Raw genomic sequence first — 26,128 nt, forward strand, 5'->3', positions numbered from 1 at the left:
GTGGAATCGAATTGCTTTCATAAAGTTGTGTTCCTAGTTGACAGATCAGTGATTAACTAGGTGTTCAAGTGCTATTACCAGTAGGATTTTATGAAATTCTATGAAAAATAAATAACAAATCTAAGTGGTGTCACTTTAGAAATGTTTTAGTATTTTACTGAAGTAAAATTTTAGTCTGGCAAATGAATGTCTTGTCCCATGTTGTTAGTGTACATGATTGATTTTGTGCATGTATTTTCAATTGTGCTTTTGTTTGTTTGAGTCTTTGTATCATAGAAACCGGGCATTCATAGTACATAGAATATCCCATTGAATTTAATATAAGATATCCAGCTAAAAATTGGCATTTTCCACAATGTAAGTCTATATTATGATATTTGTCAAATCTATCAGTAAACAAATTTTGTTTTCCTGGTTGCTTACATTATGAATTTGAGGTAGTATTTTCAAATCTTGATTGTTGCATACCTAGTACTTGGAATTACCAAGTGTCTCCACATGGAAAAAAGCCCAAAAGAGAAGAAAATCTCCTTCAGATGACTTCAAAACTTCTCAAATTATGTTAATTTTCATCAGATGCAAGCTTTTTAAGAGTAGATACTCATGGACATGGCCTGACACACGCATGGGGTGTCTCGTGCCTTCACCAGACGGTGGAGTTATGTAGCTCAAATGCCATGAATGGCATCTGGACTTTGAATATCAGTTTCTTTTTTTTTTTTTTTTTTTTTTTTGGACAGGCGGAGTGGACAGTGAGAGAGAGACAGAGAGAAAGGTCTTCCTTTTGCCGTTGGGTCACCCTCCAATGGCCGCTGTGGCCGGCGCACCGCGCTGATCTGAAGCCAGGAGCCAGGTGCCTCCTCCTGGTCTCCCATGCAGGTGCAGGGCCCAAGCACTTGGGCCATCCTCCACTGCATTCCCTGGCCACAGCAGAGAGCTGTCCTGGAAGAGGGGCAACCGGGACAGAATCCGGTGCCCCGACCGGGACTAGAACCTGGTGTGCCAGCACCGCAAGGTGGAGGATTAGCCTAGTGAGCCGCGGTGCCGGCCTGAATATCAGTTTCAAACACTATCAGGAAACTTGATTGAGTTTTCCTGGCTGCCTCCCGGCTTTGGCAAAGGTGTTCTGTAGCCGGACCTGCCGTGCTCCTGGGGACTTCGGCTGATTAGCTTTGTTGATCATAATGGTAGACAGCGGAGTCCCTGAGAAGAGCCAGAGGTGATCTGGGTTTCCCTGGGAGAGAGTGGCCCGAGGTCAGCTGTGTCTGTGTCCTTGGAGTGTCCCATTTCTGCTGCCTGCTGCCGTCCACACCCTCAGCCTGGCGACCAGGTACATAGTGTCGGACGTTGCAGCGTCACCATGCCTGTGTTGCCGATCGCATATGTGTGTGCGCGGGTGCGTGTGTGTGTGCGTGTGTGTTGGTGGTGGTTTTCTGTTTTGTTCTTTCAGTTCTGGTTTGTTGATGGTCCGTGTTCATCTCCTCCATTCATCGTTGTCTCACAGTGACATGGTAAAGCTCGTACAAGTCTCCAACGATGGCGGGCCCCTGGGGATCCATGTAGTGCCCTTCAGTGCTCGAGGTGGCAGGTAACGTATCCTGGAGGGTGTTCGCTCAATCGCATGGTGCCATGTTTATCTCATTTGTGCAAGGAGGTTGAGGGGAGCTGACTCAGCACACTGGGGTGCGATGTCTGCTATGTCGCGATCTGTCGATGTCCTCGCTGCAGAACGCACTTAGCCCGGGGAGGAGAGGCCTGGCAGAAGCGGGAGGAGAGTGCGTCTCAACGGTCCTGCAAGGCTGTTACTGGGCCGTCTGAGCCAGTGTTGCACCTTGCTGTAAACTCTCAATGGATCATACAGTCACAGTGCAGCTGGCTTTGCAAAGTTAGCGCTGAATGGGGTTTTCTGGGAAAATTGATTGGAACAAAGCTGTCTGGATGACTTAGCTGGGATTTCATTTAAAATTTGTAATTGCATTTATTCCTTAATTGTGCAAGTTTCATAATATTTTTAAAAAACTTCAGGTTTGAAATCTTGGAAACCTGGGCAGGCTGTAGTCTTTCCTCCATCTGAGTGGCTTATGCCTCCCTCCCTCTAATTTCTGGACACTCAGAATCTCAGGCTTTTGTACTACTTATTAATCATGACCTCGTCACTTTACACTGCACACATCCTTGAAAATGTCAATTATCAGATGCGTTTCCTCCATTCTGCTCCTGCTCCTCTGTGTGAGAACTATCACTGTATTTTTGGTTTTGATATATTCAGATAGTTAGAACTGATATTGTAACTGTCACTCCTAGGGCATCTGCCCTGGGCTTGGAACACCCCTTGTAGCAGGGCACTCCTCCCTGGTAGATGGTATACATGCTGGCTTGCAGGTCCACACACTGTGATCCCCTGGTGGAGCATGGTTTTGAACATTGCTTAATTTTTAACACTATTTTCTATTTAAATTTTGTTAAGCTGGAGAAAGTAATGGGAGAAGCTAGCAAGTAGCCTTAGACCACCAAGACACACAGCACAGTTGTGCTCAGACCACCAGGACACACAGCACAGGTGCACTGAGACCACCAGGACACACAGTGCAGGTGTGCCCAGACCACCAGGACACAGCGTAGGTGCACTGAGACCACCAGGACACAGCACAGGTGTGCCCAGACCACCAGGACACACAGCACAGGTGTGCTCAGACCACCAGGACACACAGCACAGGTGTGCCCAGACCACCAGGACACACAGCACAGGGGTACTCAGAGCACACAACACAAGGGTGCTCACATCACCAGGACGCACAGTTTGTCAAAGACTGTTGGAGCAGTTGTACTACCTCCTCTTATGTTAGTAAATCTGGGGGGTTCAGATCTCAGCTGCTTGGGCGAGCATTCAGAGGTGATGGGATTTCCTCCTGGGTTGCCCAGAGCTCTGATGCAGGCTGGCATGTGACAGGCTGGGCTGGATTGCCAGCTGTGAAATCCTCCTTGGATCTTTGGGTGGTTGTAGAGTTACAGCTTTGTGGCTGCTTTGCTTTTTTCCTCCTCTGTTTTTAAATAAATTACTTTTATTTAAGCATAATTTTATTACCTTTAAATTTGATGATTTTTATTGAATTTATTTTTATTTTCTCTTTGAAAAGCAGAGAAACAAATGGAGAAGCATAATTGCTATTCACTCTCCAAATCCCCACAATAACCAGGGCTAGGCCTGCTAAGCCAGCAACCAGGAACTCATTCCATCTCCCATGGGGGGGCAGGGACCCAAATACTTGACCCATCACTTGCAGCCTCCCAGAGTGTGCCTGAGCAGGAAGCTGGATCAGAAGTCTATCTGAGACTTACTCCAGGCACTCCAGTGTACGATACTGGTGTCCCCAATGGGTGACTTAACTACTGTGCCAATTGTCCACTCTTTTTTTTAAATTCTGGAGAATTAGAATTTTTCAAAAAACTCATTTAAGCAACATTAATTGTTTTCCAGGTGGCTCTTGTCTTTGTTTTATTAAAACATACAATTGAAAATTATATAAAATATTATATATTTTCATCAGGGAAAAAAGGCCAGAAGGTAAAATGCATAAATTATAGTTTCCTTATATTATTGTTCCTTAAACTGCTTGTAAAATGTAACTCATCACAAATTGTGATTTAATTGTGTATGTGTATGTTCTGGCTATAGAACCAGTATGTCACTTATAAACATTTTATTGGTCATTTATTGCATATTTCTTGCCTCCATGCAAAAAGATACTGGGAAGAAATAAATAGGTAAAAGGAGAATAAGATAGAAAAAGAAACCTTCTGGGTAGATTAATGTGAAAGAATGCATTTCACAAAATTTATCCCAGTAGCTTTTGTCCTGAACTTAGTTGTTTTTTTTTTTTTTTTTTTTTTTGGACAGGCAGAGTTAGACAGTGAGAGAGAGAAAAAGGTCTTCCTTCCGTTAGTTCACCCCTCAAATGGCCGCTGTGGCTGGCGAGCTGCGCCGATCCAAAGCCAGGAGCCAGGCCCTGCATGGGATGCATCCTCCACTGCCTTCCCGGGCCACAGCAGAGAGCTGGACTGGAAGAGGAGCAACCGGGACAGAATCCGGTGCCCCGACCGGGACTAGAACCCGGGGTACCGGTGCTGCAGGTGGAGGATTAGCCTAGTGAGCCGCGGCACCAGCCCTGCATTTAGTTCTGATGCATCCAGACACATCCACATGATCAAGGGGTCTCTAGGCAGATCTGGAACTACTACTTCTATAGCCAAGTAATGTTTTTAAACATTTTATTGTAATTAGGGAGAAAGAGATCTTGCACCTGCTGGTTCTTTCCCCAGATGCCAGCAATAGTGGGGCTGGCCCAGGAGGATGCCAGGAGCCAGGGCCTCAATCCAGGTCTCCACGTGTGTGGCAGGAACCATATGTGGTCCATCATTGCTGCCTCCTGAGCACGTGAGCAGGAAACTAGATTAGAAGCAGAGTGGTAGCCAGGACTCAAGCCAGGCACTCAGGTGCGGGATGCAGGGAATCCACACAGTGTCTTAACCCACTGTGCCACAGTGCCCTCCCCTCTGAGTCAATTTTAATTCCCATTAATTTGACATTTGATATGGAAAATATTGTATGCTCCAAGATTTTGCAGTTTTCCTATATAAGGAACAAGGCTTTGAGAAAAGCCCTTTCCCCCCAACTTAAAGCCTTTTTAGGCATCACCAAGCTCTGTATGAAGACTGAACAGTAGGATGCAGGGGTTTGCTGTCGAGGTGAGTGACAGGTGGGATCTCAGGCGTGCTCAGCAGGTCCTGGGGAGCCTGGTAAGCAGCAGCTGCTGAGGTCCCTGAATTTGGCTTGTGGCTTGAGAGGGGAGCTGCATGCGTCCCCAGGGAGAGACGGTACGTGAAGCAGGGCCAGCTAGCCGACAGGAGGAAATGAAGTGCAGCTCAGGAAGAAATTGCGCATGCCTCTGGTGGGAATGCAGGAGTCATCTTTGTGTTGGTGGGTTGAAATTTCTGAGAATAACCTCCTCGGCACGAAATTCCAATCATCCTTAGGCCATCTCCATTTGGGAGACAGAAATAATTGAACAACCCTCACTGAATGCTTATTTTTATAAAGGTCACCAGTACCAGTCAGACACACTGTCTCGTTTAGATGTTCAAAGTCAAAGGGTCTTAAGGAGAAGGGAGAGTGGGAGCTTTGTATTAGAACAAGAAGCTGCCTGCTCGGCACCACCGTCCGTGCCAAAGATAATTCAGGGATAGGAACTTGCGTGGCCAACATCGGGCAGATTTTTAAGGCCACTGTGGACCTGCTGTGGTCTGCATACTTGTGCAGTTGTTCATAGTTGGGTGGGAAGTTCTGTCTACATGACTGGAATTGTAACATATTGGCAGAGAGCAACAGAGTGATTTTTAGGAATCACTTTATGAAATGCTTTCAAGTCCCGGTCAGGCATTGTACTAATTCAGTAAATAATGGGATTGATGAAGGTTTTCAAGCAAAATGATCGTGTTCTTTTAAAAATTACTCTGATTTTTGCTTGAGGGCCACAGTCTAACATGCAGTGGATATTCTAAATTTTTCCAGTATAGAAACAAGTATTGTTAAAATGTATTTTCAAGTTTCTTCTTTATTTGCAAGGCAGAGACACAGATCTTTCTTTGGGCAGTCCTGTGCCGGGATTCGGGAACTCGGTCCGGGTCTCCCCTGTGCGTCGCAGGGTCCCAGCTATGGAGTCTCCACCGGTACCTCTCCGAGTGTGCACTGGCAGGGAGTTGGGCTCAGGAGCCAGATCCTGGACTCTAACCCAGGCACTCTGATATGGGGTGCAGGTGTCCTACTTAACATCGAGGCCAAACACCTGCTCCGACCATGGATTCTTAGAAGAAGGCCAGCAGCTTTTCTAGGTCACCTCCCACGCCCATTTGTACGCACGGACAAAGCTCACTGCCACCTCCAGTGTTTGTGTATGTGTGTGAGTTCACACTTGGGTATAGTGTGTTCGTGTGGGTCTGTGTGTAGTTTTCTGCCACTGCCTGTGTCCACAAATGCCCTGCTTATTCTCAACATAGTTTTTACAAATATGGCACTGTTGGACAGGTTATTTTTGCTTTTTATTCTCAAAAGGATCTTCAGTGATACTGAGAGCATCAGGTGCAGCATCGATATGGTGTGGACAGACTCTTCAGGTTTCTGTTCGTGACTTTTGCCCTCCAGACTTAGTCCCTCATTATCTGTAATTTCTGCCATCTAAGCTCAGGAAAACCCATTCGCATACCTCAGAGAGTGATAAAGAATGCTTGGGAGTTTTGACTTGAAATAGAAGTAAGCCTGCAGGAAGCTGTGTATTCCACATGCCATGTTAGTTGTGTTCTACACGTGTCTCAGCACAGGCTAACTAGGAAATGGGGGACATGCGTAGTCACTGAAAGATCAGCGAATGGGCTTTGGGCATCCTGTATACTTAGTAATTCCTGCCTGTTAAGTCCGTGCATGTGGCTCTGACGACGGCCTTCTTATCCACTCAGCAGTGTCTGGGCATGATATTCGTGTCTCCTCAGATTTCCATGGTTACAGCCCTTAGCTTATCTGAGTGTATCCCAGAACTCCCGGCTGGATGTCCCTCTGTGCCGGCTGTGATTGCCTGGACTGTGTGTTAGGTCATCTTGCTACTGGCAGAGCAGCTGTTCAGAGCTGTCCAGGTACCTGGAGTTGAACCTGGCTCTGTCTTCCACTGAGTGTGTCTTAGGCATGTTGACGTCATAGCCTCCATCTCCCGAGCTGAGAAGTAGGAGCTACGTGACGTGACTTCCATGTGGTTTAAATGAGAAACTACATGCAAGTCATTTAGAAGGTACTTGGTGGTTGGAGCTAGGAAGAATGATCCATGGTGGAAGATGGTGTAACATGAACGTGCCTTCCACCGAGAGCCCTCAGGCGCCCTCCATCTTTGCTTGTCCACTCTGGGGTAGTGAGTCCCTTATACATCATGTTGTGAATCCCAGAGAAGATCCCTTGTTAGGTCAGACATTTGTGAATCTCAGCACTTGTTTGGTTCGTTGGTCCACATGGTAAGGAAGAATTAGTGTCAATTTGAACGTTGTGGAACCTGCACAGAACAAATGTGCTCTTCAGCTTGGAATACTCAATTGTGTTGAATTATTTTCGGAAAACCCATGTAACAGCACTTCGAGAGTGAGACACCGTTTGTCTGGAAGTTTTCAGTTGTACATCAGCTGCATACTGGCTTTTCCTAATAGCAGACGATTGTCAGGGCGTTTGTATTAGAAGTCAGATAAACTATGTTTCTTAAGGAATATAGTGTCTGACGTTTTTGGCTGAAGCTGAACAACTTCTCCATTTGTGTTTGGCTTTTTGGATCCATTTAGCATTAACTTGGAGTTCTTGTGAGCATTCTCCATTGGCTGCCTTTGCAGAGATGGTGGGCTCATGTCCCGTGCACAGCTCTACGGGGTCTGGGAGTTTCTTGTGGAGAGGTCTGCCCACTTGTAGCTCCTCTGCCTTAGCTGCAGGAGTTTACGCTACAACAGGTTCTGTTAGGGTGCATTGTGACCATTGCCATACCGCTGGGTGGTAGTGCTGGGAGTTCACATTTCAGAGCAGAACTCAGACTTACTCAGCCAATTTAGTTGTCAATAAAACATTTGTTCCTTATTTTCAGTTGTCTCATTGGTTGTGGTGTACACTTAGAATTGAAAATGTTAACATGTGTGACTGAGTTTGTTTTAATTAAGTATATAATTAGGCTAATGAACCTTATAAAAATGTAGTGGTGCAATCCTTAATATAATCTAAGCAGTTACATTTCTAATTATGCATCCAAAGTCATGTACAGAGATACAGCATTGCAAAGACTTTTTGGAAATGTATTCTTCCTGCCTGCCTTTTTTTAAGAAACATTGTTCATGAACCACTAGGAACAGCTTGAAGGACATCCATGTGGTCATTGCCTGTTTTCTGGGGGGTGGTGGCTGTTTTTGGGGAGAATTATTCAGAAGTGAAATTTGTATGCAGTGGACATAGTGTTTTCTTACTGCCGCCCCCGTCCCCCATTTTGAAACATGTGTCAGAAATAGTGGAAGAGGAATAGGTTTGGGATGTTTCCTATGAAGCCTTAAAAAACTCATTTGCTAGTGAGGTGGGTGAGCCGAGTAGGGTTTACTTCAGGTTCATGAGGGAAGTTGGAAGGGCTCCGTTTAACCTCCCCGCAGACCCCACAGTCAGTGCCTCTCCATCTGCTCCACCCCATTCACGAGAGCACCAAGTGTTTCCTCCCATCCCATGTCTGTCAGCACAGCCTCTCCAGGGGGCTCTGCTCCTGCAGTGTTTTTTCCTAGCTGTGCTCACCCTGGCACCACCTGGCCCTCTCCCCTCCCCCCTTTTTTATTTATTTTTGCAAAGTGCTTTCCTCTCCTGATGGAGTGCAGTTGCTCCAACCGGGACGCTGGAACTCACTGTTAGGAAGAAAGTCCGCCCTCTGCACCTGCACATGTGGAGCCACAAGCCACAGGACTTGCTAGCTTCAGTCACCTTCCCAGTGACAGCCATAGGTGTCCCTTCTTTGTTCCCCTAGAACAAATCCTGTTTGCTGCTTGAGCCTGTGCGATGTCCCCTGACGCTGTTTTTAATTATGCTCTTTGAGATGGCTTTGCCTCGGCTGTTGAGGAGGCAGAAGCGGCTGTCATTTCTGTTTCCCCTTGATTTCTCTCCAGAGATGTTTTTCACTTGCAGCCTAGCTGCTATCAGTTCAATTTTCTTGAGAACTTTTTTTGATGGCTCATTCCTATTCCTTTTGTAATCATTTTCACCTAGTGGAGCAAATGAGATAATTCTGCAGATTGTACCACTTTGCTTTTAAATGAATCTATTCTTTTTGAGAGAATGATTCTAATAGTGTGGTCAAGTACTTAGAAATCAGCAGGCTTCTGACTTCACCTTAATTCAGGCTGTTCTTTGATTCCCTGATCACTTGCCCTGTCAGTCAAGGTAAAGCCCCCCGCCCACCCACAGTGGAATCCTGCGTGTCTGACCCCAAAAGAAAGGATTCTGAGGTTTTTGTGACTACGTCAGTAGTGTTGATTATGAATGCCTTGGTTCAGAGACTTCATTTTGTTTCCTGAAAATGTGATAGTGTATTTATTTGTGGGCCGTAAAATTTTTACTCTTCATTAGGGTTGCTGTTTCCTTTGTCCACGAATGAGGATTTAGGCAGAAACCTAATCATTTGATAAATGAGACGTGGCATGCTGTTTTGCTTTGGATGATTATTCTAGCCTGATTACCAGGATTTAAAAAAAGGTTTAATGAAGAAAAGAGATTATCTAGATGAATATAAATCCATTGACCTATTCATCTGATAAAAGCACTGATGTCACTTATAGAATTGAAGTATAGATTTCTAAATTATACTGCTTTAAACTGTAATAAATACTGAAAGGATCTATTGGGAATAAATTTATGAAGTTAAACTAATTAGTAGTGCTAGTTAGCTGCTAAGTAATGCCCATTAAATATAGTCCAATGTTCAGACAACTTTGTGTATTTATGTAGCTCCCATACGTGTGAGAGTAAGCAATCAAAGATTATCTACATAATGTTGTTTTATCAGTCACTAGTATTTTTACAGCCTTGTAGTAGTAGGAGCTAAAGGTGAGCTGATAAAATTATAAAAGATAATTTAAATGTTGTCTCCTATTTTTGTTCTTGCACCTTGATAGTCTTAACCCCAGCATCATACCTTTTTACTGTATTTAGTGACACCCCAGGAGGAGTTAGTCACTTACTTTATAAATATTCATAAAGAAACAGGCTGAACTGCAAAACAACAAGGGAAGCAAGGCTTCTGCTTTTTTGCTTTTTAGCTCAATTGGATCTTTAGTATAAATGATACCTTCCTGGAGGAGCCTCTGATCTCAATTCTATTCACTTGTATTCTATTTTGCAAAAAGCTGAGGCTTGTTTGCCTCAGCTAAACTCAATCACCCATAAATTCAGTTGTCATTTATCAAAATGGCTAAGTGCTGGAGCATGAGTTGCTGAATCCCATCCTCTCTATCTGCTAGGGGCTTACAGAGCAATAGTGCAGATAAGGAGTGGATACAGCGGGAGAGTGAGATAAATGGCTCTGAGTAGATGGAACAGTTCCTGCGGAAGTTGAGAGGAGGAAGCTATTCATTTGGGCGAATTTCTACTGGAAAGCATGTGCAAGATGCTGCAAGTCATGATTCTCCTGGAAAATACGCATGGGTGACTGGATATTCCCATTGCACACATCAGTTTTAATTTTTGTGACATTCTAAATTCTAGGATCTAGACTTTTTTTTGGGGTGAAGAGTGTTTGGTATTAGGGCTACAAGAGAAAATGCAAACCTAGGAAGCAGGTGATCATGATACAGAATTGATCATTATATAGAATTGGTGACACCCACCAAAGAAATAATAGCAGGCAGAACTAAGTAAAGATTTTTTTTTGCTTACACTGTGATTCCCAAAAAGCACTGTTTTTCCAGCATATGTAGAATACTCTATTAGTCAGTGTGGGGTCTAGTGCAAGTACACTGGCAATTTATTTCCTCCATTTGGGTCCCTAAACGTTCAGTCCAGCTCTTCTGTCAACGTCAAGTTTGAATAGAGACACGGAACAGGAGAATGGTGACTAGGTATCTTCGTACTTCTCACTGACATTCTATTTTTCTTCAAATGTCAATCCTGACAACTCTAACTTACCTCTGAGGGACCTCCCAAGTTTAAAAATTCAGACTATCAGGCACTATCAAATTCGGAGGCTAAGGCCAAGCAAGCCTTCAGTGCAGTGAGATTAGCTTTTTATTTACTTTTGCATAAAGGTTGCGTCCAACAGGAAACTGTAAGAGCCCTTCACAAACACACAGGCGCCCATGCTCTCCGCTGGGACACCTCTCGAACCATTAACCTGGGCTCTGTCAGTCTCATTTTCAAGCATACAGATTGGTTCACAGATGTAACACTGATGATCCAGCAAACGGCTTCTTGTATTTATTGGAAGAATCCGTTTCTGCACATTTTTAGAGTGTTGTGATTTGCGACTTGGTGTTAGGGTAACATCTGTGAGTAGTTATTTCCCATGCCCTTGAGTTTGGAGGTTTTTATAAACAGAATTCCTGCGTCAGCAGTAGGCTGCCTCTGCTTGGTGTGTGATGTGCGTTCTTGTGTCCCGGAACGCTAGGCTTGCTGGTGTGTGACCCTCTGCATTCTTCGTGTTCCAGAACGCTAGGCTTGCTGGTGAAGCGGCTGGAGAAAGGTGGGAAGGCTGAGCACGAGGGCCTCTTCCACGAGAACGACTGCATCGTCAGGATCAACGATGGCGACCTTCGCAACAGAAGATTTGAGCAGTAAGTGCGGGCGCGGGAGAAGGCGCAGGCTCTGGCGTCTCGCCACGGTCTCTGTCGTCTACAGAGGAGGAGCACATCTGACAATGAGCTGGCTTTTCAAAGTCGTCTACAGAGGAGGAGCACATCTGACAATGAGCTGGCTTTTCAGAGTTAAAGTCAGCTCAGGGTCATTACTGCCATTGTTGCCAACAGTCCGAAACATTGCTTCGTCTCTCACCCAACATAGATAGATGAAGCCAATCACCGACCTCACGGTGCTGGGAGAAAGCAGGTGTTTATCGCAAAGCGCAAAGCAAGGAGCCCGGCAGCTATGGCTTAATTCCTGGGCTCCCCAAGGAGCCGGGGGTGAAGGCTTTTACAGGTGAAACGGGCTGAGAGGTGTGTGATTGCCTCATGTCAAGTTTCTGGTTGGTCAGTGGTGGTCGTGACCTTTTTTGGTCAGCAGTGCCCTGTTCTTCAGGGAACTAATGATGGCCAGCTGGGCCCCAGTTGGTCTGGGGGGGGGGGTGACATGTAAGTTGCCTTCTGCCCCAAACCTGGAATTCCCCTATACAAACCCTCTGGACAACACTGACCATCAGGGTTACCTATTTGAGAAGCAAATGACTCCTGGAGTCCAGTGACTAGAACCTGGACAGGCCAGCTGTATACCCCCCCCCCCTCAATTTAGTAAATTCCTTTTGATAAAGGACAGGCAGGGACACCTGAGGCTAAGGGAGACTGACGAGGCTGGGCCCTGCTTTTACACTGGAGGAGTTCAGTCTCAGCACTGTGGTCACACTCTGATCAAACTTCCAGTATTGCAGGCCAAATTCAGCCTTTAAATTTTGTGGGAAAAACGCCTTTGGACCATGGCATTTGTCATAAAAAGACTTTCAAGGTGTTCTTCCATTAATGAAATAACAGTTGGCCTACAGAGCACGGCAGGAGTCAGCAGAGTTCTGCTGGATGTGGGGTGCAAAGGGACGGAGCCAGGGTGGGGAGGCAGCTTCCGGTCTGGGTAGCGCTGAGCCACTGCTGCTACCATTTCCAGGCACTGGGGCTGGATGAGGCTCCTGATGCTTGCATACGCAGAGCTGAATTGATTTCATGACGATGTTTCTTGGAAAATTAATGATTGTTTTTCTTTTTAAAATATCTGAAAGGCAGAGTTACAGAGAGAGAGAGAAACCTATGTTCCATCTGCAGATTCACTCTTTAAATGGCCGCAATGGCGGGGGCTAGGCTGGTGCGAAGCCAGGAGCTCCATCCTGGTCTCCCGCGTGAGTCCGGGGGCTCAAGCGCTTGGGCCATGTGCTGCTGCTCTCCGAGGTGCACTAGCAGGGGCCCCATGGAGCTCTGGCCCGGCCTGGCCCCGGCTGATGTGGCCATCTGGGGAGTGAGCCAGGGCATGGAAGATGTCTCCGCCTCGTCTCTGAGTCTGCCTCTGGGATAGACACATACATTTGCGGGGAGGCTCACCTGTCCCTTCCCCCGCAGGGCGCAGCACATGTTCCGCCACGCCATGCGCACGCCCGTCATCTGGTTCCACGTGGTGCCCGCCGCCAAGAAGGAGCAGTACGAGCTGCTGTCGCAGAGCGAGAGCCGCCAGGCCTGCGCCAGCCGCCTCAGCCCCGACAGCCCGGGCGCGGCCGATGGCAGGGCGGGGGGCGGCGGCCTGGGGCTCCCCGGCGCGGCCCGCGCGCCCCGGCCCTCCGAGCCCGCCGACGCCCACCCGCGACTGCCGCCCAGCGCGCCGCACGCCTACAGCGCCAAGAAGGTCGGCCGGCGCCTGCACATCCAGCTCAAGAAAGGTGCGGCGCGGGCCCTGACGGGGACGCGGGCCCTGAGGGAGACGCGGGCCTGACGGGGACGCGGGCTGTGCTGACGGAGACGCGGGGGGACTCGGGGTCTCGGCGGCCATGCTGAGGGGCCCTGACGGAGACGCGGGTCTGACGGGGACGCGGGCCCTGACGGGGACGAGGGCCCTGAGGGAGACGTGGGCTGTGCTGACGGGGACGCGGGTCTGACAGGGACGCGGGTCTGACGGGGACGCGGGGGGACTCGGGGTCTCGGCGGCCATGCTGAGAGGCCCTGATGGAGACGCGGGCCCTGACAGGGATGCGGGTCTGACGGGGGGGGGGACTCGGGGTCTCGGGCGGCCATGCTGAGAGGCCCTGACGGAGACGCGGGCCTGACGGGGACTAGGGCCCTGAGGGAGACGCGGGCTGTGCTGACGGGGACGCGGGCCTGATGGAGACGTGGGCCTGACGGGGAGACGCGGGCCTCGGGCGGCCATGACGTGGGGGACTCAGGGTCTCGGCGGCCATGCTGAGGGGCCCTGACGGAGACGCGGGCCTGACGGGGACGCGGGCCTCGGCGGCCATGCTGACGGCCCTGGTTACGGGGAGACGCGGGCCTCGGCGGCCATGCAGAGGGGCCCTGACGGGGAGACTTGGGGCCTCGGCGGCCATGCAGAGGAGCCCTGACGGGGAGACGCGGGCCTCGGCGGCCATGCAGAGGAGCCCTGACGGGGAGACTCGGGGCCTCGGCGGCCATGCAGAGGAGCCCTGACGGGGAGACTCGGGGCCTCGGCGGCCATGCAGAGGAGCCCTGACGGGGAGACGCGGGCCTCGGCGGCCATGCAGAGGGGCCCTGACGGGGAGACTCGGGGCCTCGGCGGCCATGCAGAGGAGCCCTGACGGGGAGACTCGGGGCCTCGGCGGCCATGCTGAGGGGCCCTGACGGGGAGACTCGGGGCCTCGGCGGCCATGCCGAGGGGCCCTGATGCGTGGAGACTCGGGGTCCTCGGGCGGCCATCTTGACCGACCCCGATGTACGGGGAGATTCGGGGTCCCCGCGCGGCCGCACTGACGGACCATGACGTCAGAGGAGACTCGGGGTCCTCGGGCGGCCATCTTGACCGACCCTGACGTCCGGGGAGACTCGGGGTCCCCGCGCGGCCGCTCTGACGGACCCTGACGTCAGGGGAGACTCGGGATCCTCGGGCGGCCGCGCTGACGGACCCTGACGTCAGAGGAGACTCGGGGTCCCCGCGCGGCCGCACTGATGGACCTTGACGTCAGAGGAGACTCGGGGTTCTCGGGCGGCCATCTTGACCGACCCTGACGTCCGGGGAGACTCGGGGTCCCCGCGCGGCCGCTCTGACGGACCCTGACGTCAGGGGAGGTTCGGGGTCCTCGGGCGGCCGCGCTGACGGACCCTGACGTCAGAGGAGACTCGGGGTCCTCGGGCGGCCATGCAGAGGGGCCCTGATGCATGGAGACTCGGGGTCCCCGGGCGGCCGCTCTGACCGACCCTGACGTCAGGGGAGACTCGGGGTCCCCGCGTGGCCGCGCTGACGGACCCTGACGTGTCCGGGAATCTGTGGTCTGTGGGCCCTGTTTGCTACACACGCGGGAACGCGAATCCGGTCAGAAGCTGAGGCTTAAAGACGAGGGAGGGTGTCCACACGTTCGACTTTCCCTCACAAATGAGGATGGTTTCTGGACGTTTGCGCTCATGAGGGCGGATTCGCGGTTCCTGACGTGGGCAGTGGACATTTTAGTTTCCACCCGGCGAAGGCTGGTGCCTTGTGAAGATAGGAATGGGATTTTATTCAGTGGTGAGGGGATACACGTGCATCGAGACGCGGCCGTAGGCCCCAATCAAGCATGCCCGGTGCCTACGTCACCTCTCCTCATAGGGAAGGGGTAGGTCTGAGCATGCCCGGTGCCTACGTCTCCTCTCCTTCCAGGGAAGGGGTAGGTCTGAGCATGCCCGGTGCCTACGTAACCCCTCCTTACAGGGAAGGGGTAGGTCTGAGCATGCCCGCTGCCTACGTCACTTCTCCTCATAGGGAAGGGGTAGGTCTGAGCATGCCCGGTGCCTACGTAACCCCGCCTTACAGGGAAGGGGTAGGTCTGAGCATGCCCGCTGCCTACGTCACCTCTCCTCATAGGGAAGGGGTAGGTCTGAGCATGCGCGGTGCCTACGTCACCTCTCCTTCCAGGGAAGGGGTAGGTCTGAGCATGCCCGCTGCCTACGTCACCTCTCCTTCCAGGGAAGGGGTAGGTCTGAGCATGCGCGGTGCCTACGTCACCTCTCCTTACAGGGAAGGGGTAGGTCTGAGCATGCCCGCTGCCCATGTCACCTGTCCTCATAGGGGAGGGGTAGGTCTGAGCATGCACCCCAGTCCCAGGTGCGAGTAGTGCACTTGGCGGGGGTACGAGCAGCTGAGCTCGCCTGAACTCAGAGTGGACCGGTGCTGGCTGTCCACAACCACACCGTGCTTGCCTGTGGCGCTGTCCCTGAGCAGTGATGTGGTTTTTATTTTCCCGGTCAAAGAACCATTACGGGAGCTAACAGTTTTATTCAGAAGATGTGATTGCATTTTTTGAAGGATTTTTTATTTGAAAGAGTTAGAGAGAGAAAATCTTCCATCCACTGGGTAACTCCGTAAATGTCCGCAATGATCGGCGCTGGGCCAAGTGGAAGCCAGGAGCTTTATCCAGGTCCCCCTCGTAGGTGCAGGGGCCTGAGCACTTGGGCCACCTTCTCCTGGCTTCCCAGGTACATTAGCAGTGTAGGCAGGGAGCTGGTTTGGACGTGGTCCCAGACTGAAACCTAGGCCCTGTGTATTTCGGAGTGAACATGTCCCCAAGCAGTGCTTCAGTCACTGTGACAGGCACCAGCCCCTTTCTTTGATTAGGACTGACTGCAGATATCTTAATGATATTTATGTAAGAATTGAGTGGATAGCTAAAACGAAACATTTGTAACAACTACTAATAGTTATGCTTTCTAGTCAAGTACATTAAGCCGTGTGATGGATCATTGTTAAACTTTCAATTCAGCTCAGAGTGAACTAATGCATTTTGAGAGACACCAGTTCTTCAGACAAGAGTTGGAGCCAACTCAAGACTGAAGAGAGCAGCCTTCCAGAAGTGGTTCTTTGGCACAGCGTTAGAACTATGTCATAGAACGTGGTGGAACAGAGCAGCTCTGATGTGCTTGCTTCCATAATTATGATTTCTTAATATTTATTGCCATTCTCAAATACCCTGCTCTTTTATAGAAATTAGCTTTTTAATAAAGCTGGAGGAGAAGGTCAGTAATCTGTTTCAGTCAGGGCAAAATGTTTTGTTGGCTTTGCTAAATGAAAATTGATATCTATTTATCTTTCTTTTAAAGGTCATTGGCTGAACTTTTAGCTTACAGATTTAGGGGTTATTGCTGATATTTTAATAGTATTGAGGTTCGCATTGCAGTCAGTCTTTGTAGTTCATACAGATTAATATTGCAAGGGGAGAATAATTTAGAATTCTTTCTTAATAAATGTTATTGCAAGTCACCCGAGTTCCATGGAAGCACAGAGACACATGGGAAGGTCCCAACGGAATAATTAGGAAAATTTCATATCGACAGGATGCCGTTCAAGTGCCACACGGAAGCCTTTAGAAATTAACAGTCCGGGCACATTACAGTGACTTCAGCTTGGAAAGAAATGAGTGTTTTGTTTGAGCAGGAGAATAACTTACGGTGGGTTTGTTACAGGTGCAGTTATGGTGATTTTTCTGCTTCCTCCTTTCTGTTTTGTCTGAGTCCCGTTGTTCTTAGCCTGTTTGTGTGCTCCCTTCTATTTCTACTTTACCGCTTTACCCTGAATGCTGTGTTAGATTATTTTTCTCTATATTCTTCCTTTTTCCAGCTCTCTCTATTCTTTTAATAAGCAAGCATTCGGCCTATTATTTAGCTGAAATGGAACCTAGTATCTTACAAAGTGAGTGTTTTTTAAAAGCCTAGATAGAAATTGCTCATGACCAGGAGTGTTAGAATAATCCTGGGATTCATTAGACGTTTGTCATTATCTTCCCTCAGTACTTGGTGGCTTATGGCGTGTCGGTTCTGGTGACATTTAACCCCTTTTCTGCACTGTGTTGAGCTTGAAAGATTGCTTAAAGAGGCAGCTGCCAAAGAACCAGGAAGTCAGTGGAGTAATTATGAATGCCTCGTTCATTTCAGTGTCTTTAAATACAGTAATATTCAGATGAGGTGGGCACTATCGGAGAGTGAGATGCCCTGGAGTGATGTATCATTAGAATCAGGTTAGTTAGATGAGAGCGAAGGAAAGATAGGTATTTTTGACTTTGTGAAGGGCTACGCAGGTAATTTTTCCTTCTTTGCAAGCACTGTCACCTCCCCAAGTCCTTATGTAAGTCTCAACACCATTCCTACTTGGTGGTTTTCAATTACTGCTTACTGTGGGTTGTAGCAGAGGTTTATTTTCCTACGGGGAGAGAGAGAAGTGAAGTTTAGTTTGTTTTAATGATGTATTTATTTATTTCAAAGAGTTATGGAGAGAGAGAGAAAGATACAGAGAGATCTTCCATCTGCTGGTTCACTCCCCAGATGGCTGCAACAGCTAAGGCTAGGCCAGGCTGAAGCCAAGAGCTCCATTCAGGTCTCCCACGTGAGTGCAGGGGCCCAAGAGGTACGCCACTTTCTACTGCTTTCCCAGGTACATTAGCAGGGAGCTGGACTGGAAAGTGGAGCAGCTGGGATTCCAATCAGCAACCATATGGGACCCCAGCCTGGCAGGTGGTGGCTTAATCTGCTATGCCATGACGCCAGCCTCCTTACCTGCAGGTTTTAACAGTTTATTTTTTGGGGCCGGTGCTGTGGCGCAGCGGGTAAACACGCTGGCCTAAAGCGTCAGCATCCCATAGGGGTGCTGGTTCGAGTCCTGACTGCTCCATTTCCAATCCAGCTCTCTGCTATGGCCTGGGAAAGCAGTGGAAGATGGCCCAAGTGCTTGGGCCCCTGCACCCACGTGGGAGACCCAGAAGAGGCTTCTGGCTCCTGGCTCCTGGCTCCTGGCTCCTGGCTCCTGCACCGAAGGTCGGTGCAGATCCGGCTGTTGTGTCCAATTGGGGAGTGAACCATTGGATGGAAGACCTCTCTCTCTCTCTGCCTCTCCTCTCTCTGAGTAGCTCTGGCTTTCAAATAAATAAATAAATCTTCTCAAAAGAAAAACAGCTTATTTTTCTCCAGGTATGGAGGTGAAGTTAGATTTCTTAGAAGTGTTTCAGAGACATATTTGTGTTCATTTTTACCATCTTTGTGAAGACTGCAGTTTCTTCTTTAATGACTTCTGATGGCTTTAGCCATTCCATGGCTTCCATTATTCAGCCTATTTTGAGGAATGTCCTCTGGATTTTGAAGCATGAGAGGCAGTGGAAGCTGTTAGCAGGTTAGGCGATGGCCCATCTGTGCAGAGGCAGTGTTGGATGCTCTGCAGGACACCTGCATCCGGCTCATCTCATTCCCTTTTTTCCTCTTCCCTGTGTAGGTTCAGAGGGCTTGGGGTTCAGCATCACTTCCCGCGACGTGACGATAGGCGGCTCTGCCCCCATCTACGTGAAGAACATCCTCCCTCGCGGCGCGGCCATCCAGGACGGCCGGCTCAAGGCCGGAGACCGGCTGGTGGAGGTGAGCTGGGCTTGTGCCTGCTGCCCCCTCTTTCTCTTTGTCAGATACATCTACTTATTTGAAAGGCAGAGTTACAGAGAAAGGGACAGACAGAGAGATCTTTCATCTGCTGGTTCACTCTCCAAATGGCCACACCAACCAGGGCTGGGCCAGGCCAAAGCCAAGAACTCTTTCCTGGTCTTCCACCTGAGTGGCAGGGGTCCGTGCACTTGGGCCATCTTCTGCTGCTTTCCCAGGTCATTAGCAGGCAGCTGGATAGGAAGTAGAACTGCTGGGACTGGAACTGGTGCTCATATGGGATGTCGGTGTTGCAGGCAGCTTAGCCTACAATGCCAGTGCCCATCCCCTGGCTCTTGACGAGTTCCATGGTCAAGAGTCCATCTTGGATCCTTTTTCATAGAATACGACGTTAAGTTACACATCGCAGCCAAAGGATGCATCACAGAACAGTGTCTTTCTGTTTCATGTTCTGGTTTTATCGAGTGGCAGACTACCTGTTCACTGGGTTTGTGTCTGGAGTTCTCCCGACTCACACATTGGGTCTGTGAGATCAGTTGCATATAGTCCACACACGCATGTGAGTCCAGCGTCTGTGTAGTTGTGTTTCTAGATGTTTTATGTTCACATCGGGCCATACGCTGTCTCCCTTGTCATCAGAGAGGACATCATTGAAAGCAAAGGATACAGCAAGTCTTGATGAGAGGAAGAGGGGAATTTTTCAATGGCAGCATGGAGAATGAACTGAGACATAAAAGTTCAGTGTCACGGGAACAAATGAAAAACCGATCTCCTTTCTAGAACTCTGGTGTTTCGGTTCCTTGGTGTTCCTGCCGTCTGAGATTATCAACCCAATTTTAGAAATGTAGTTTCTACTTGTGTGGGGAGTTGTTCATACAAGAGAAACAGGAAAAGGGCTAAGGGAAAGTATACTTCGTTAGCCACATGTCGGTCTTCCTATTAGCAGGTATTGTGTTCCCAAGTAATTAAGTAGCATTAAATACCAGCTGACGAGGTCAGCTTTTACCACATCGGTCTTTTGTACTTTAAGATTATTTATTCATGTTTTTATTTATTTGGAAGGTAGAGACAGAGAAAGAGATCGATATTCCATCAACTGGTTCGCTCCCCAAATGCCCACAACAGCTAGGGCTGGGCCAGGCTGGGGCAAAGAGCCAGGATCTCAATTCAGGTCTCCCGTGTGGATGACCAGGATCCAAGTACCAGAACTTTGCCCCACGGCCTCCCAAGGTGCACATCAGCAGAAGTCGGAGTCAGCAAGCAGCCTGGACTTGAATCCAGGCACTCGGTTATGGGACGCAGGCGTCCCTAGTGCTGTCTAAGCCGCCACTCCAAGCGCCAGCCCTTGTCTGTGCGTTGAGCTTTAAGGACTGTGAAATGTGCAGTGGTGTAGTGCTCCTCTGTACTGCTCAGCTCCGCGTGTCGGACCCTGGTCCGCACATTGCACCCCTGCCTTTTCCCCTGTGCCGCTGCAGCATTGCTTGTTCGTACTCTCAGCACTTCTCTCCGACAGTTGTTTGCTTTCTGAGCATCGGGAACGACCTGCAGCCTGTATCTTTTCAGAGCTGTGGCTGTCAGATCTGTCTTAAACCTGAAACCTTGTTTTTATGTTTTGAACCCAATCTTCATGAACCTGTACTGTTTCAACAATTCTGTGGACAGTTTTACTAAGTATCTGAGCCTGTGCAGTTTGAGAAAGGAAAGGGTATCCAGTGGCTAATTTTTGTTTTTATTGTGTAGAATTTGTTTCTTTGAATTGTTGTTATCTGTTTGCTGCCATCCTTTCATAATAAAATGTTAAGCTACATAGGATTATTTTACCAGAAAGCACAAATTTCTGAAACATTTTACCTAATGGGAAATTTTGACCAGGTAATTTTTCAAAGGAATTTACTTACCAAACCAGCGCTCCAATATGGGATGCCAGTGTCACAAGTGGAGACTTCACCCACTGTACCACAGCTCCCTGCCCCCTTGGTGTTGTAATTAAAGTTATATAGTTATTTGCCTTGCATGAAATACTGTTTTCATCCAAAGAAAGTAATATAGAAAGCTTTTAAAAAGAAACACATCCTCTCATTTCTGTTCAATAAATTGTGTTTGAAATTATCCTTCCTGTGAAACAAAAGTACAGGGATTCCCTAGGCCTCAGTTGTTTCAAGGCCCTGTTTCTTGCTAGAATTCCCTTATATCATTGGGAAGGAAAAAAAGGGTGAGTTGCTGCATCTCTTTCAGTGTCTACCTTTTAGGGATAGAATGTTTTCTTTGTTAAGTTTCATCAAAAGCCAGAGCATCTGTAGCAGAACATTTTTGGTGTATTTTTACTACACCATTTATTTTCACATCAGGCAACCTGAGGTCCCCATGGCCACTGGAGTTTCTCAGGGCCATGTCAGTACGCTTCGTGTTAACTCGGACATCTAGAATGTGTGTGTTCATGCCTTGTGGCTTGTCAGTGTGCTGGTGGTTGATGGATGGACAGTGCAATACAGTGACCGCTTCCTCCGTCCTCGTGGATCTGTGTCCCAGCTCCTTTGTTAGCCTCAGAAGCTTAAGCGGTGAGCAGGTCCTGGTGAATGTTAGCACATACAGCCTCATGCTCTGTCAGTCAGGGGTCAGGGGTCAGGGGTCTGTCCTGCACGTGTGCCTTCCCTCCTGATGTCTGTCTGCCCATGACCGCAGCTGAGCTCACTCTGTCTGTTTCAGGTGAACGGAGTAGACATCGCGGGCAAGTCCCAGGAGGAGGTGGTGTCCCTGCTGAGAAGCACCAAGATGGAGGGGACCGTGAGCCTCCTGGTCTTCCGCCAGGAGGACGCCTTCCACCCCAGGGAGCTGGTGTGTACATGTGGGGCAGGGGGAGGCTTTCTGAGTGCAGGATCCCGGGGTCTGGGCAGCTGCCCCTTGCAAGTGCTCCTGGAGGCCTTTTCCGAGGCACGGCTCCCTTCAGGCGGGCAATGTGCCCCTGGGTTGGCGAGGGGTGCTTTGGTGATGAACGTCAGGTGTTTAGAAATCAGACTGGGGGTGTCTTGGAGGACATCAGGTGTTTGTCACTGTACACTCAGATGGACTGGTTGAGTACAGAGACGTCAGTTATCTCGTAGCTGTCACTCCAAAGGCTGTCGTTGGAAGCTGGCCATCCTCTCCCTACATATGACACATTTTCCTGTTGCAGACGCTCCTAGTCCCTGTAGCTGAGCCAGATAAAGAGGCCCGCTTGCTGTCACAGGAAAGGGGCCTTTACAGAGATGACTGGGACTACACAGAAAAAGACTGCAGCACAGTCAGCCCTGCGACTGTGCGGCACCGGTGGAGAGGGTGTTGGTTGGAGTGACGTGCATGAAATGAAGAGGCATTTGTTTGCAGCCTGATTCACTTTTATACACACACACTATTGCTAGGTATCAGACAGGAGCCTTTACACGGTACTGGTGTGAATGACTGTGCATATTAAGTTTACCCAGTTCTGAATCTTCTCTAAAAAGTGCTAGGTTTCATTTATAGAGAAAATTGACCTAATTGGATGACTTACCTTGGGCTTGTGATATGGTGAGAAAGTTGTTTTATTTCAAGTAGCGGCGACAATTCGAGATATTTCTGGACAAATTCTACTTGGGTCACTGTAAGGCCTTGGCTGGCTTGTTCTCTTCTCCAAGTAGTAATTGGTGGTGATGAGAGTGGCAGGGTTTTGGGAATGTGGCTCCCAAATCGCTCCTAATTGTCTTCCGTTATAACTTGGTTGTGTCACCGTTGATAAAATGTTTCCTTTGACTGTAAACAAAAACCATTTTTATTCTCTTCCCTAAATCCTATCTGTTTATATAAACATTTCTTATAGGGATGAGACATTTCAGCCGTGTGCATCCTATCGCTTGGTCACAGAGAGGTCTCAGAACTCAATGTGACTTCATGAAAATGTCAGATTGGGACGCGGTTGAAAAGTGAACGCCTGTTTTACGTAGATTTTGCATAAATTATGAAAACTCCTTTATGTCTAAAAAATGTTTAATGCATTATTTCTCAATTTAAATTGGGTTTTCCATCTTCCCCCCACTGTTAAATCCAATTTTGTGCTTAAAATGCCACCTGATCCTAAATCTGGAGATGTCTCCATTAAATTGTAAATGAGCGTGGTGGAGAAAGGCGGGGGTGGGGGGGTGGGTCTCCAGCCCCTTCGGGGCTGCTTCCCTTCCTCCTTCCCATTACTCGCTTGCCAGGGCCTGCACACTGTTCTCTGGAGCAGCCGCCTGCAGGGCCCCTGCCAACATCACGGCTTCAGGTTTGTCAGAGTCCCTTGTCCAATTTTGATCTCCCACGCTTCTGTTTTTCCCTTCTGCTGCCGCCTGTCCCCCCACCCCCTTTGGTTATTTAATTTATTACTTGTAAGCTTTTCATTAAGGAGTGAGCCAGTAGGCCGTCAGTCTTTCATGCGCGTTGCAGCCGCTTTTCAAGATGTCACAGAATCAGACTGTGCAGACGTACAGGGACGCACTCAATGGCCACTGAATCCAGTCAGCGTAGCTCTTTTCCCCTGTGGGGTGTCTGTGTTTAAACTCTGAGCACCTCATCTTACTGCTTTTATCAAAAGGTGTCTTTTTTTGTAAATCTGTCTTGTAAGTACCTGTGTAACCAAAGCAGTTCTAGCTGGTGGTGTAGTGTTTTGGAGTGGAAGGCTTGTGGGCTGGACAGTGGGTCCAGCTGTCCTTGTCTGTCCCACTATCCGTAGATCTGTTAGAGTCCTGTACAGTAAGACTTGGATGTGAATGGGGGAATGGAAAAATGAGCATTCGGAGCGGTGCTGTGAGGAGAGGAAAGCAGTTTGGTGAGATTTGCTTTCCTTCAGCGTGAACTCATCGTGGACGGCGGCTGAGCCGGAGGAGGTGCTCGTCTGGTGGACGTTCCGAGGTCCCACCCAGAGCTCATGCGCCTGGCAGGGCTGTGCGCCAGCCCCAGTGCACTCAGCCCCTACGGAGTTTGTGGGTTTCGGGAGCCAGCAGTGTCCCCTTCAGTCTGATGCTTTGTGCCCCTGTGTGTAGAAGATGGCTTCCTTCAGTCCATATTCACGTTTTTCTTCGATTCTTCTAGAATGCAGAGCCAAGGCAGACGCAGATTCCCAAAGAAACGGTAAGAGCTTTGTGTTTCTGCAGGCTGCAGAGATGTTGGACAGATCAGTGGAACTAACCTCTTACTAATTCAGCAGGAACTTCCTGGCCCCGCCCTTCCCTGGCTCATAATAGCTAACACTGAGATCCATAGTGGTCTTAGGACACCCTGCCTCTTGGGGAGTGTGTTCTGTGAAAGACATGCATAAGGCAGACTGGAGCGTGAGCTCCTGAGTGTGCAGAGTCCGCGAGCTGTGAGTAGCTCGGGCGGAGCGGCTACACAGTGGCACAGACATAAAACGAACACCACAAACTTGATGTAGGCAGGGGGAGAGCCCAGTCCCCCATGGTCATTGTCATAAGCCAAATGAGTTGGCTGTCTCTGTGAAGGGCAGGTCCTCCCACTCAAGCTGCCAGGCGGATGCCTCCGTGTTGAATGCAGTGGAGGCTGTAGACATGTCCTGACCACATGGGAATAGAGAGTAGGTAAAAATAAGGAAATAAAAGAGCTATCTGCACCTCCATGTTTGTTGCAGCTCAATGCACAATAGCTAAGACATGGGTCAATTTAAATGCCCATCAACTGAAGACTAGATAAAGAAGGTATGGGATATGTACACTATGGAATACTACACAATGGAAAAAAAATGAAATTCAGTCATTTGCAACAAATGGATGAATCTGGAAAACATCATACTTAGTGAAATAAGCCAGTCCCAAAGGGACAAATGCCGTATGCTCTCCCTGACCTGTGATAACTAAGGGAGCACCTAAAAGGCATCTGCAGAAGTGAAATGACCCTTTGAGAAGGGATGACTCGAGCTGCCCTGTCTTGACTGTCGAGGAAGTTTCATTTTATTTGTTTGTTTTTTTTTTTTTTTTTGTCATTTTTTTCTTCATACTATTTGTTGAACTCTTTGCTTAACATAGAGTTAATCATACGTATATGAAGTTAATTGAAAATAGACCTTAGTAAAAAATGAGAGTGGAAATAAGAGACAGAGGAGGAAGTTTCTAACTATAAAGCTGTATGGTTCTGCATACATTCCTATGGACTTTTTTTTTTCTTAATGATTTATTTATTTTTTTGAAAGAGTTACACAGAGAGAGAAGGAGAGGCAGAGAGAGAGAGAGGGGTCTTCCATCCGCTGGTTCACTTCCCAATGGGCCGCAACAGCTGGAGCTGCGCTGATCTGAAGACTGTGCCCAGTCTCCCATGTGGGTGCAGGGGTCGAAGGACTTGGGCCATCCTCTACTGCTTTCTTAGGACACAGCAGAGAACTGGATGGGAAGTGGAGCAGCCGGGACTTGAACCTGCACCCATTTGGGATGTTGGCACTGAAGGCAGCAGCTTTACTGCTACGCCACAGCACTGGCACCCAGACTGACTTCTAAAATTGGTGATGAAAATGCAAAAAAAAAAAAAAAAAAAAAAAAGTCAAAGTCTGTGATTTAGTTAGTACTTAGAACAATTGGCCATTTAAAATGTCAGATTACCTTTTCACACCATCCATCTAAATAAACTGCAATAGATTATGAATTTAAAGTAAAAAAGTTTTACTTACATATTTGAACATCTGAGTAATGGAGGGAGAGAGAAAGAGATACCTTCCATATGCTGGTTCACTCCCCAGACAGCCACTATAGCAGGAGCTGGACCATGCCAAAGCCAGAAGCTAGGAACTCTATACAAGTCCCCCTCATGGGTGGCGGTGGCTCAAGCGCTTGGACCATCTCCCATTGCCTTTCCATTAGTAGGGAGCTGAATCAGAAGTGGAGCAACTGGGTCTTGAACCGGGGCCCATATGGGATGCTGGCGCTGCTTTACTCACTCTGCCATGGTACCGGCATTGAGTGAAAACTCTTAAGAGGAAATATTTGAAAGTTTCTCAGTTGAAAATTTGGATAACGAATGCCTGTCTGATCGTGACCAAACCGAAATATCGAAATGAAATAGGCTGACAGATTCAGTGCACGCACACCCAGCCTCCCACTGACAAGAGGAAACTGGATCTTTTGATAATGGTGTGGAGATGTAACCATAGGACGTTCTGTTTTTCCATTTTCAATGGAATATCACTATATTACAGTACATATTCAATACTTTTTAATAAGGTTTGTGTTAGATGATTTTGCTTAATGGTATGCTAATGTTAGTGTTCTGAGCA

At 48.5% G+C, this 26,128-nt stretch overlaps 1 protein-coding gene across 26 annotated transcripts in view; it reads left to right on the plus strand.

Annotated features, from left to right (window-relative positions):
- The window catches only part of PARD3 (par-3 family cell polarity regulator), a 514,965-nt gene that overhangs the window by 258,316 nt on the left and 230,521 nt on the right, over positions 1-26,128 (plus strand). For 17 of the 26 annotated variants that reach the window (XM_070056191.2, XM_089312488.1, XM_089312484.1 and 14 more), the window contains exons 7-12: positions 1,505-1,588; positions 11,248-11,373; positions 12,853-13,166; positions 18,704-18,843; positions 21,568-21,696; positions 23,944-23,982. In XM_070056191.2, coding sequence (XP_069912292.2) covers positions 1,505-1,588; positions 11,248-11,373; positions 12,853-13,166; positions 18,704-18,843; positions 21,568-21,696; positions 23,944-23,982 — 832 coding nt within the window. The remainder of the gene's footprint in view (positions 1-1,504; positions 1,589-11,247; positions 11,374-12,852; positions 13,167-18,703; positions 18,844-21,567; positions 21,697-23,943; positions 23,983-26,128) is intronic. The other 9 variants (XM_070056180.2, XM_089312481.1, XM_089312486.1 and 6 more) reach the window with 2 other exon arrangements.

This window comes from Oryctolagus cuniculus, chromosome 13, assembly GCF_051225735.1.
Source record: "Oryctolagus cuniculus isolate XC-2025 breed Fujian yellow rabbit chromosome 13, ASM5122573v1, whole genome shotgun sequence".
In the NCBI taxonomy this organism is placed as follows: domain Eukaryota; kingdom Metazoa; phylum Chordata; class Mammalia; order Lagomorpha; family Leporidae; genus Oryctolagus; species Oryctolagus cuniculus.